At 40.3% G+C, this 12,668-nt stretch overlaps 2 protein-coding genes across 8 annotated transcripts in view; both read right to left on the bottom strand.

Annotated features, from left to right (window-relative positions):
• Positions 1-12,668, bottom strand: part of POGZ (pogo transposable element derived with ZNF domain) — a 57,688-nt gene that overhangs the window by 33,803 nt on the left and 11,217 nt on the right. Inside the window, exon 1 of one of the 7 annotated variants that reach the window (XM_043876020.1) lies at positions 4,440-4,459. The exons of 5 other annotated variants lie outside the window; for them this stretch is intronic. The gene's annotated coding sequence lies outside the window, so the exon portion shown is untranslated. Of the gene's footprint in view, positions 1-883; positions 1,057-4,439; positions 4,460-12,668 lie in introns of those variants that run through there. One more of the 7 variants, XM_043876019.1, reaches the window with a different exon arrangement.
• On the bottom strand, positions 5,586-12,660 carry LOC122676597 (translation initiation factor IF-2-like). Its single transcript, XM_043876026.1, has 2 exons — positions 11,172-12,660; positions 5,586-5,781 (listed from the first exon to the last, which is right to left on the bottom strand). Exon 1 carries the CDS (start codon positions 12,574-12,576, stop codon positions 12,055-12,057), a length of 522 nt encoding a protein of 173 aa, XP_043731961.1. The 5' UTR covers positions 12,577-12,660; the 3' UTR covers positions 5,586-5,781; positions 11,172-12,054.

The raw sequence follows: 12,668 nt of genomic DNA, 5'->3' as shown, positions 1-12,668 counted from the left end.
TATTTTTGAACAAAGACAAGAATTACTATATATGTAGTACTAAAATGTATAAATCTTTCCAAACAATCAGTCTACTTGTGTTTAACTTCTCTCCACACTAAACCTTCAGCTTTATTTCTCACAAGGAAAAAAAAAAATCTGTAAAATTTCCCTCTCTATTATTTTGCTATAAAGGATAACTGTACTCATAGGCTTGGCATATGTTTCACACTAAAAAACAAAAGTTATGTTCAAGCTGAAACATTTTCATTTCTCCTGAAAAAGTGCCAGGTAAAAATGTGAATTTTGGAAATTCAAGGCCAGCACGTAGGGAACACCATGCTCATCAAGAGGAAAACCTGGACAGGCAGTAAATTTGAGAATCACACTGTAGCAAAGTAAAGGGGCAAACCCCCATCAGATTACAACTATGAATCTTGGAATCAATACTCTAGGGATTCCTTTCCTGCTATTCTTAAAAGAAGATATAAACTTTAATTATATACAAGAGTACGGAACTCCCTGGCAGTCCACCTGTGAGGACTCTGCTTCAACTAAAGGGGGCCCAGGTTCGATCTTTGACTGGGACACACACCCCCCCTACCCCCACCCCCCATAACCCAGCTTTAAAAATGATCAACTAGGCTTTCCTGGTGGTCCAGTGGTTAAGAATCCACCTTGCTATGCTGGGGTCATTGGTTCAATTCCTGACCCAGGAAGATCCTGCACGCCCCGAAGCAACTAGGCCCATGAGCCGTAACTAACTGCTCCCACGCTCCACAATGAGAAGTCTGCACACCGCGACTAGGGAGCAGCCCCTGCTTGCTGCAACCAGAGAAAGCCTGTGCACAGCAAAGAATGCCCAGCACAGTCAAAAAATAATTTTTTAAAAGTATCAACCAACCTTATTTCATTTACGCCCTCTTTCCTTCATATTATTTTGCAATTAATTCCTAATATCACATTCCTAAATATTTTGTGTGTTGTATGCGCTCAATCATGTCCAACTCTTTGTGACTGTAGCCATCCTCTGTCCATGGAATTTTCCAAGCAAGAATACTGGAATGGGTTGCCATTTCCTACTCAAGGGGTTCTTCCTGACCCAAGAATTGAGCCTGCGTCTCCAGCACTGGCATATGGATTCTTTACCACTGCGCCACCTGAAACATATTATGTATCTCTAAAAGATAAGGTCTTGAAAAGAATCATGTATCCAAAAATAAAATTTAAAAAAATCACAGAGAATTCCTTGGGAGTCCAGTGATTAGGACCTGGCACTTTCACTGCCAGGGCAGGATTTGATCCTTGGCTGGGGAACTAAGATCCTGCAAGACACACAGCCAAGTTAAAAATTAATTAAATAAACAAGTCATAATACCATTAACATGCCTAAAAGATTTATAGTCTCAATATCAAATATACAGGCAACACTGAAACCTCAAATTCTCTCAAATACTGTAATTTTTTTTAAAGCTTTATTTATTTTTGGCTGCACTGGGTCTTCACTGCTGCATGTGGGCTTTCTCTAGAGGCAAACAGGGACTCCTCTTGGTTGCAGTGTTCGTGCTTCTCATTGCGGTAGCTTCTCTTGTCCTAGAGCACAGACCCAAGGTGAGTGGGCTCAGTAGTTGTGTTACATGGGTTTAGTTGCTCTTTTGCATGTGTGATCATCCTGGATCAGGGATCGAACATCCCTGAACTGGCAGGCAGATTCTTAACCACTGGACCACTGGGGAAGCTGCTCAAATACAGTTATTGGAGTATGATTTACAATGTTGTATTAGTTTCAGGTGTACAACAAAAGGATTCAGTTATACATGTTCATATATCCATTTTTTTTCAGATTCTTTTCCCGTGTTAGTTATTACGGAATACTGAGGACAGTTTGCTGTGCTACACAGCAGGTCCTTGTTGATTATCTATTTTATACACATTTTATACACAGTAATGTGTATATGTTAATCCCAAACTCCTAATTTATTCCTCCCCCCACCTTTCCCCTTTGGTAACCATACATTTGCTTTTTTCTTTAAATTATTCATTTGGTTGCTCTGCGTCCTCATTGCAGCGTGCTCACTTTTGCTAGTTGTGGACAGTGGGGCTACTCTCGGTTTAGGCATGCCGGCTTCTCATTGTGGTGGCTTCCCGTGTTACGGAAGACAGGCTCATGGAACCTTACGGCTCAGTAACTGTGGGGCACAGGTTTAGTTTTTCTGTGACGTGGAATCTTCTCGAACCAGGGATCAAACCGGTGTCCCCTGCATTGTCAGGTGGATTCTTACCCACTGTTATCACCAAGGAAGTTCATAAGTTTGTTTTTGAAGTCTGTGAGCCTGTTTCTGTTTTGTAAATAAGTTCATCTGTATCATTTTTTAAGATTCCAGGTATAAGTGATATTCTCTATTTGTCTTTCTCTGTCTGACTTCACTCAGTATTATAATCTTTAGGTCTATGCATGTTGCAGCAAATGGCATTATTTCATTCCTTTTTGTGGCTGAGTAGTATTCCATTGTACACATGTACCACATCTTATTTATTCCTCTGTTGATAAGACATTTAGGTTGGTTCCATGTCTTCATTAAACACTATATTTCTTAAAGTTTGCTTTGATTTGGAGTTAAATAAGGTCTACATATTATGATTATTTGATAGATTTCTTAGGTCTCTTAATTTCTAGATCTTCATAAGCTGCATCTACAGGCATGATTAGATACAGGTTTAACACTGCCCTCTCCCCCCACAAGACTACTCATAAGGGCAGGATTTTCTTCCATCAGGAACCCTCCCATCCAGGCTCAATGCCTAGATATAGTCATTCTAAATCTATCACTTCCTTTTCATTTGTTAACTGAAACACTCTGATTTTAAAAAACAAAAACATATCTACTATCTGGTTACCCAGTGGTGCAGTTCAAATAGAAGTCTTGATTCTTTCCATTTTGCTTCTCTTTATTTACCGATTTTCAAAATAATAATGTTTCACTAGTATTTCTTCAAAGTGACCAATAAGCTTGTTCTTAAACTATCATTGTATCACATTACAGATTTAATCATATTTGATGTGCTTTGATCCACAGCAGTTAACCTTATTGATATTCAGAGTGTCCTATTTTGCTCACTGGGAACTTCTCAGTTGGCTCCTTGAGTTCTTGTGACACAATGCTTAGTAGTGTTTGATAAAATTCTGGCTATGGGATAAAAAAAAAAGTTCCAGGCTCATCTCATACATTCCTGCCCCATAACAACAATCATCCATTTTCCCAAGGAACCCTGATTCCTTCTGTTACAGAATGATATCCCAAGATCACAGTCTAGATGCTAGGGGCTTTTCTGCTCATTTTAAACATAAAATTATTTCCACATTAATCCCCAACTCTTAGTCAACTATCTTCAATTTGCTTCTGTGTCATTTGGCAAAAAAAAAAGAAAAAAATTCCACATCTACAAATAACCCTTGTCTTAGAACCTTAAATTCTATTTTCTCCTGAGATTCTTGAGATGTTTCAATCTTTTAAATTTACATTTATTAATTCTCAGTACTTTCACTCTTTTCCAAACCTTTCCCTTCCCCTTCACAAGATGCCTACATCATTTTCCTTACTGGTAGAATTCACATCTAGTTAAAAAAATTTTTTAAGAAGAATTAAAGACGACACAACATATAGATTTTAATCAAGTCCTTTAGCAAGTAACTTTTTTTTTGAGTCTGCCTTCATTACCTTAACACAATCATCTAGGTTTTGCTGAATTTTTAAGTAGTTTATTTTTTATCACTGAGTAGTGCTTCATTTTGGAGAAGGCAACGGCACCCCACTCCAGTACTCTTGCCTGGAAAATCCCATGGACGGAGGAGCCTGGTAGGCTGCGGTCCATGAGGTCGCTAAGAGTTGGACACGACTGAGCGACTTCACTTTCACTTTTCACTTTCATGCACTGGAGAAGGAAATGGCAACCCACTCCAGCATTCTTGCCTAGAGAATCCCAGGGATGGGGGAGCCTGGTGGGCTGCCGTCTATGGGGTCGCACAGTCGGACACGACTGAAGCGACTTAGCAGCAGCACTTCATTCATGGACAAGCCATCATTTGTTTATCCATCCACATGTTGGCAGATAGTTGTTTTCAATTTTTCAGGTTATTATGAATAAATCTGCTATGAACATTTGGGCCCAAGTCTCTGTATGTGCATATGTTTTCATTCTTTTGGATAAGTAACCTGAGAGGAATTTCTGGGTCATATGGTAAGCCTATGTTTGGCCACTTTTCCAAACACTAGCATAAGTAGCTTCTGACTTTCCCAATTTACAAGTCCTGCAGAGATGGCCCTGTTATTTATTAATTTATAGTCATGCTATAGGGTATATGGGATCTTAGCTCCTGGACTAGAGATTGAACCCTGCCCTCTGAATTAGGAGCACAGAATCCTCATTAATGGACCACCAGGGAAGTCCCTGCAACTTACTTTATAATGTGGAGTTGCTTAGCTCCTATGACCCTTGAACTCCGGGGCTCTTAGCTGATACGCTGGAACAACAGGAACATTCATATTTAACTAACATATAAGATAATTCAATTTAACATTCTTCCCTTAACTACCAGAAATATCTGAGTGGGCAGGGACCATGTCTTTCTCATTTATTAAACTGAAAAGAACTGATTTACGATGTGTCAGTTCCAGGTGTGCAGCAAAGTGATTCCGTTATGCCTATACATGTTCTTTTTCAGATTCTTTTCCCTTACAGGTTATTATGAAATACTGAATAATGGTTCTCAGTAACTTTTTAAAAAGACTGTCTTTTCGTGAATCCCAAGATTTTTTCGAGAATTTCAAACAAAACTTTTAAGTACTCCTAACACAAACTTTATCCAGAACACATAGCTAATCAGGTTCTTTTTCAAGCAAATTGGGCAGTGGGAGGGGGATGAAATAAAGCAAAGACCTACACCTGACTTACAAATGAAGAGCTGCTTTCTACCTTCAATAAAATTTCCAACAGAGCTAAAAAAAAAAGGTCATCATATTCCAGTGTTCTTCAGCATACAGTAAAGACAGTCCAAACTGTGCAGCGTTATCTACAGAAGGTAACTATGTTCAACAGCTGCACACAGGTTATATAAAAGGAAATCTAGATCATTAAGGAATCTACATATGCCAGTGGCTTTTATCCAACTCAGTAACATTCAAACAGGGATAACCTGCCCCCAGAAGACATGTGGCAATGTCTGGAGACACTTTTGGTACTCATACTAGGGGTGGGGCTGGGGAAGGGTGCTACTGGCATCTATCTAGAGACGAGTGGCCAGGGGTGCTATTAAACATCCTGCAATGCACGAGATAGCCAGGTTTATTTACCAGGCCCAAAATATTAACAGTGCCAAGACTGAGAAGCCCAGATCAAATTGAATCCACATTCTGAAGCAGAAATTTAAAAAAAAAAACAAAAACCATCTCACATTCTATGCATAAAGAATTCTCATTTTTCTTTTAAACTGAAGTATAGTTGTATTCAGTTCAGTCCCTTAGTCGTGTCCAGCTCTTTGCGACTCCATGGACTTCAGCATACCGGGCCTCCCTGTCCATCACCAACTCCTGGAGCTCACTCGAACCCATGTCCATGGAGCCGGTGATGCCGTCCATCCATCTCATGCTCTGTTGTCCCCTTCTCCTCCCACCTTCAATCTTTCCCAGCAATTCTTCTTCAAAGAATCCCAGGGGATTCTTTACTAGCTGAGCCACAAGGGAAGCCCAAGGTGATTTACTTTATGTTAATTTTCTCATTTCTTTTTAAAATAACTTATCCTCTCTGCAACAGAAAAGATGAGCACAGATTCCCATGAATTGTTCAAATGGTTACATCTTACACAATAAAAACATTTTTTTAAATAGAAACATTTTTATAAAGCTCATAAACACTTAGTTTTGTTTCACCCTATAATGATCTACCCGTGAAAGAGCTTGTTCCTGCCCAAGTACATAATTTCTCCTTAGAAAACTTTAGCACAGCACTATGGTGTTAGTTCTCTAAATTCATGGTTACTATCAGTAATCCCCATTATCAGTATTAACTGTGGTAAATAATCCCTGTGAAAATAATTTTCCAAAGTCCCCAAATCTCCATTTTGAAAATTTCTGGTTTTGACCTCTTTACTATTCTATTCCTCTATGGGTTGCTTTTGCTAAACATATCAATTCTTCTTGCCTCTTCAACTTTCAGATCATTTTCTCAGAGGGTGGCGAACCAAAATGACAAAATGCAAACTTATTACTATGGTCTTTCTCCAAGTCTTATTGTGCTTGAACTTAAAATTACAGAAGTAGCTCTATATCTCAAAGCCAAAGGTTATGACAATAACAAGTTTAAATAGAAAAATGTGAGCCGATAATCCAAACTCTACTTGTCATCAGCTGTTCTTTTGTTAGAACAACAACAACAAAAAAAGCCACTGACAATAACATTAACCTGAATCAAATCTAGCACTTAAATTTAACTTCCAGTTTTTAGGAAGTACAGCAATAGAAGAATAAGTAGTACCACAGAGAAATAATGAGATAAATCCAGAAAATGGGACATTTTAAAACAAAATAATCAGACAAATGCAGAATACTTTATAAAACTAACACACTAAAAATGTCAAGCACACACCCACAGTTACACACATGCACACACCCAGAGAAGATATAACAAAATGCAACATGTGAAACTTCACTGGATTCTGGTTCATAAAAAAGGTACAAATGACATATTGGGGACAACTAGAACATTTAAAAATAGACTAGATATAAGATTATATTTGGAAATTTTACTTTTCTTAGAAAGGGTAGCAGTATTAGTTATGTAGGAGAATGTATTTACTCTTAGCAAATGGTTCAGTGGAAGTATCATGACTTTCAGGTGGTTCAGCAAATACATGTTTTGGTGTTTTCTTATAGACATCAAATATGCCAGCATGTTAAAAATCATTGAGTCTAGGTGGTGGGTTCATTGCAGATTCTCCTTGTATTCTTTCACCTTTTTTTTACATGCATGAAATTTTCTTGAATAAGGTCTGAGAATCTAATGCAAAATATGGTGGCTACAGTTGATAACACTGTATAACTGAGATTCACTAAAAGAGTAGAACTTAAATGTTCACACATACACAACCTAAATATGTGAGGTGATGGGTGTGTTAACTGAATGGGGGAATAGTTTCACAATATTTATGTATGAAATTACCATGATGTACACTTTAATATCCTACAATTTTATGTCAGTTACACCTCAATAAAGCTGAAATTTAAAGAAAAAGAAAAAAACAGGGGTAAAACTACCGAATCATCTTTTGGTTGTGATATTTTATACCTCTAGCATTATGCCATTTCCTTTTTGCTATTAAATCAAACCGGTAGCCTTGTGGGTTGAATTTTCTGTTAACTTGCTTTCATTTCTAAGAGTAATTTTCACATAGATTATATATACACAATTCTTAATATATTGCACAATAATTAAATAATACTAGAAAAAATAAAACTAAGTTGGGGTGCACAGATTACCAAGGAGGTACTGCAAGATGAGATGAACACTGCCATCTTCCACTAATCAAGACATCTTGATCATCTGACATCTTGGTAACTATTTGGTTTCTCTGTTCTGCGGTAGTAACCTCACTGGTAACATGACTTCCGTGTACTCAGTAAATTTTAGTCAACACTGCAACTTACACAGGACTACTAGTGATTTTAAGTCTTTGGCATTTATCTTTCCACCATAATATGGGTGTACCAGATACATACCTTTCTAGGGAGGACTGAACTGTTACCTTAAATGCCAGCAAATATGGTCCTATAAAATCAGCTAATGAGTAAAAACCTATGCAACTGAAAAGCAAGATACAAAAAGACTACGCAATCTTATTTAAAAGCAGCAAAAAGAATTCCTCAGTCTGACAACTGTCAGTCTACTTCTGAGGTATTTAATGGGCAGAAAGGTTTACCTATCTTCATCTCAAATAAGATTAAGAAAACATCTGTTTTCTACCAAAATTCTCCCGATTTGGCTTGTGAAGTTCTGGATTCCTTTGTCTAATTCTTTTATAGTGCTAAAGTAATTTCATGAATGAAGAATTCAGTACCTAACATTTTCAACTCACTGCTAGTGCATGCTGCTGCTGCTGCTAAGTCGCTTCAGTCGTGTCCAACACTGTGCTACCCCATAGACGGCAGCCCACCAGGCTCCCCCGTCCCTGGGATCCTCCAGGCAAGAACACTGGAGTGGGTTGCCATTTTCTTCTCCAGTGCATGAAAGTGAAAAGTGAAAGTGAAGTTGCTCAGTCGTGTCTGACTCTGAGTGACCCCATGGACCACAGCCCACCAGGCTCCTCCGTCCATGGGATTTTCCAGGCAAGAGAACTGGAGTGGGGTGCCACTGCCTTCTCCACTGCTAGTGCATACCCACCCATAAATCAAGATAAAAAGAACATGTGGAACAGAAAAAATGTTTTAAAAACAAACAAAAAATTTAGAATACTACTCTCTCTTGCTCCTGGGTGAGAAATAAACAATAATAATCCTCAAAACAATTTGCATTTGTATTCAAGTTGAAGGCATAAGGAGAAGGGAGGGGGCAGCAGAGGATGAGATGGTTAGATAGCATCACTGACTTAATGGACACGAATTTGAGCAAACTCCACAAGACAGTGAAGGACAGGGGAGTCTGGCGTGCTGCAGTCTATAGGGTTGCAAAGAATCTGGACACAACTTAGGGGCTGAAAACAACAAAGGTCTAGTTACCTCAATTTTTTCCTTTAAAAGGGATTAATTACAGAAAATCTATAGGGCTGAATACTTAGTATGGCTATGAAACAAATTATTGTTGAACTTGTAGTAAGAAGCTTTTATTTACCCATTCTATCCTTCACAGGAACTATTGTAGAACCTCACATATAACTTTCACAATGGGTTCTTACTCTTAATAATGTCTAATATTCCTAAACATAAAATAGTTCCCACTTATCTGGCAGCAAACTTCCTATCCAGAAGAATCCGTATATATTCACTATGAGCTCTTTACTGAACAACTGTAGTGAGCAGTTGAGTTTCCTATTTTTAAAGCGTTCAATATTCAGTTTCTCTCCCAAGAGAAGTTCTTCATTGACATGTTTGTCTAAATTCCATTTCTACTCAATTTCATTTAACTCTGCCAAAGCTAGCAAAATGTTATTTCTTTCTCCTCTCCTCCCGAGTTACATGTAAAAATGTTTTTGTGGATATGGTTTATTATCACAAACCACACTGCCAAAAGTCTTATCATACTGATACTATGACAAAGACACCACCAGCTCTAGGATTTGCAATTTAAATCAGAAATCTCCACTTACAACAAAAAGACATATATGGAGAAAAAAGACGAAACTTCATTTGGAATATATTTTATTTTGTTGTCATACAATACCAGGCATTATTATGCGCTTTACATTCATTACCACAATGAATTTTCCTAACTATGTCCTAAGTAATACACTTTATAGATCAGGTCAAATGAGGTTTAGAGAGTTTAAGCAACTTGCCCAAGGTTACAGCTGGTCTGGGATATTTACTAAGCTTTTTTTGCTGTGCAATTCTCTCCCAATTCACTGCCTCTTCCACTATTAACTCCAACTAACATCTCTGAATTCTCCAGAAGTTTCTAAATGGGAGACAGATTTGGATGACCTCAGGAGCAGAAGGATAGGACAGACCCAGTTTCTGGTCTCAGAACCCCTTTACATTCTTAAAATTATTAAAGATCTCAAAGAGCTTTTATTACTGTGGAAAAGATCTTTTGATATTTACTTTAGAAATTAAAATGTAAAAAGTTTAAATATCAGTACACTAAAAAACAACAAACCCATTACATGATAACATAATTAAAATATTTAACAAATTTTCAACTAAAAATGACTATTTTCCCCCAAAACAGTGAAATGATGTTGTTTTACATTTTCGGAAATCTTTCATGTCTAGGTTAATAGAAGGCAGTTTGATTCTCAAACCTGCTTCTGCATTCAGTCTGCTCTTCTATGTTGTTTTGGTTATGTATATAATGAAGATCTGCTGTCACACAGACAGAAAAAGGGAAACGCGTTCTAAAAACCTTTTCAGATAGATGTGTGTATCGAAACAGTACTAAAACTAGACAAAAGTTTCTTAAACAATAGTTGCATATTGGAATCTGAAACCCTACTGATGAAAGTTACATTAAACTCCATCAATGTATTGTGAATTTTGAAGATTATTCACAGTGACTTGAGTTATGCAAAAGTCATTTGAAACTACAGATTTACTGAATTATGCCTATCTTTCAAATGCTGAGACATTTCACCATAAAATATATTTTAAAAAATCAGACATTAACACTGACTTGCAAGGAAAGTCTTTTAAGTACCAGAAGTTGTTAAACTTGAGATATCAAATTTCTAAAAATTCTAACTTTCGCTCTCAAATTTTTATCACTGAGAACAAATACTGTCAATTGTTTTCCTTGAAGTGACAAGCTCACTTCATTTGCTTTCAAGAAACCATTGGCAAACGCTCAAGTGTGAAAAACTAGTTTGTCAGTCGTTCTTTCCAAGTAAAAATGATGGTCCAGGATACAAGCAACTCGCAGCTAGATCTCACAAGTACCTTTCCTTATGACAAAGATTTACCTCAGTAGGCAGTATCAGTGGTTTTTGCACACTTCCCATTTGGTCACGGATTCTTACAAATTAAAAATACGTGTACTGAAGGGTTGAAACTTAATGATTATTCTTACTGCTTCATCAAAGACATTCTCAAGTAAGCATGGTAGTTGTTTCCCACAGTAGTTTTATTAAGTGTTGCCTTTGGACCATCAGTGCAAATGCCAGTGAAAAAGCTAACCAGGGTCTCAGTATTATTTTGAAAACAGTTACCACCTCGTAGCTCTCCTGAGAGGGCCTGAGGGGAACCCAGGAATTAGTAGGCCACATTTTGGGAACTGCTTTTCCAGATTTACCACTGGTACAAGGTGGGGTGGACACAAAATCATGTTCATCCCAAGAGATTCTATCTTGAGATACTTCAGCATAGCTGGTACGTTATAACCGTAATATAGAAAGGGGAGGAAATCAAGGGCACAGATTGCCCCTTAATTGTTCGAAGATGATAGTTTGGGCACCTTTATACTAGAACCATAACTGTTAATACCGTGGTTACCTTAATCAGTTTCAGCTGAAGGACTGAAGATTAAAAAAGTACAGACGATACGCCCCCCTCAGCATCCCATCCAAATATGCTTGTAGCTGAGGTATCCCGCAAACAGCACTTTTAGCGACCTGCAAGGTACTTTTTATGCATCCTGAAGTTAAGACCGATTGTGCTAAGTAGTTCAAACTCAGAATCCAAATTCCAGAGCCAAAAGCAACGGGTCTCAAAATTCAACGTCGTTTGCCAAGCAGCAGCCCTCCGCCCCCGCCGTTTCCCTTCATCTAGATGGAAAAATTCCTTTGAAAGTAAAATTGCACGTCTCTGGGGTTTAGCGCGGAGGTGGGAGGTGTCTAAAGGAGTGTAGAGGGCTGGGCCACAGTCTGCAATAGAATGACGGCTATTCCGAGATGGGACACCTGTATCTCAGTTTCCATCTCGAAAAATAAGTTTGGACTAAATGTCTTAGAAGATTCTTTCCAGCTCTACCTTTTTCTGAGCCGAAAATATCCTAGACAAGCAGAGAAACGTCCTGTATTATTAACAGTTTGAAGGAATCCCGCGTCTGACGAGAGAGAAAGCAGGACAACTTGCGAAAGCAGAAGAAGCAGGTGGATCAACGATATCCCTCCTTTTCAGAAGGTGCTAAGAATCTAGAGAAAATAGTCCCTGGGATAAACATGGCGCCCACCGCGGCAGGATATAACCATACGAAAATAAGCTTTTTCCGCCCCATCCCATTTTATAAATCACGGCGCCATCCCGAAGAAATTTTAGAGCCAGGGGAGGAGACTTTGTAAACTAACTGCAGCGCACTAAGGCTTCGGATGTACTATAGGCGGGATTACATAACACAAGGGAGCGGCTAGGCAATCACTCATTTTCCTCCCCGCGCTCAAAAAGAGCGCCCCACTAGTTCCCCGGCGGGGGTGGCGGGGGAGGGCCGAGCACCACCCCCACCCCCGGGGGACGTCGGCCCGCCGGCCTCCCCGGCGCGGCCTCGCCCCCTCGCCCGCCCCTCCCGCCGCGCCTCGCCGTCTCGCCACCGCCCGCGCCTCCGCCCCTTCCCCAGCGGGCCGCCGCCCGCACCCGCGCCCGCCCACTCCTCCGAGACGCCTCGCGCCGGGTGTGCGTGTGGACGTCGGGTGTGTGCGGGACCGTGGGGCGCGAGTGCGCGCGCGCGCCGCGGCGGGCGCCGGGGGGCGGGGGCGACCGGCAGGCAGACAGGGGCCTCCCCGGCCCGGCCCGCCGCGCGGCTCCCGCGGCTCCCGGGGCGCACGCACTCATACACGCGCCCGCGCGCCGCACCCCACGCCGGCTGCCGCCGCGGACCGCGCCGCCACTCGAGGGGGGCGGGGGCGCGCGCCACCGGGCCCCCGCCCCCACTCCTCGCGTTCCCGCCCCATCCCCCTCTCATTGTCTCGCCTCGGAACGTCTCGCCGAGCAAAAAGATAACGGAACCCCCGGGAGAAGGGGGTGGGGAGAGGGAAGGCTCGCTCGCTCACTCAC

Source organism: Cervus elaphus, chromosome 20 (genome assembly GCF_910594005.1).
Source record: "Cervus elaphus chromosome 20, mCerEla1.1, whole genome shotgun sequence".
NCBI lineage: Eukaryota > Metazoa > Chordata > Mammalia > Artiodactyla > Cervidae > Cervus > Cervus elaphus.
The sequence above is the reverse complement of the archived record's forward strand: the minus strand, read 5'-3'. Positions and strand labels throughout refer to the sequence as shown.

Bases quoted from the DNA above. Each gene is read 5' to 3' on its own strand.
- LOC122676597 (XM_043876026.1), bottom strand. From the start codon at position 12,576: ATGAGAGGGGGATGGGGCGGGAACGCGAGGAGTGGGGGCGGGGGCCCG.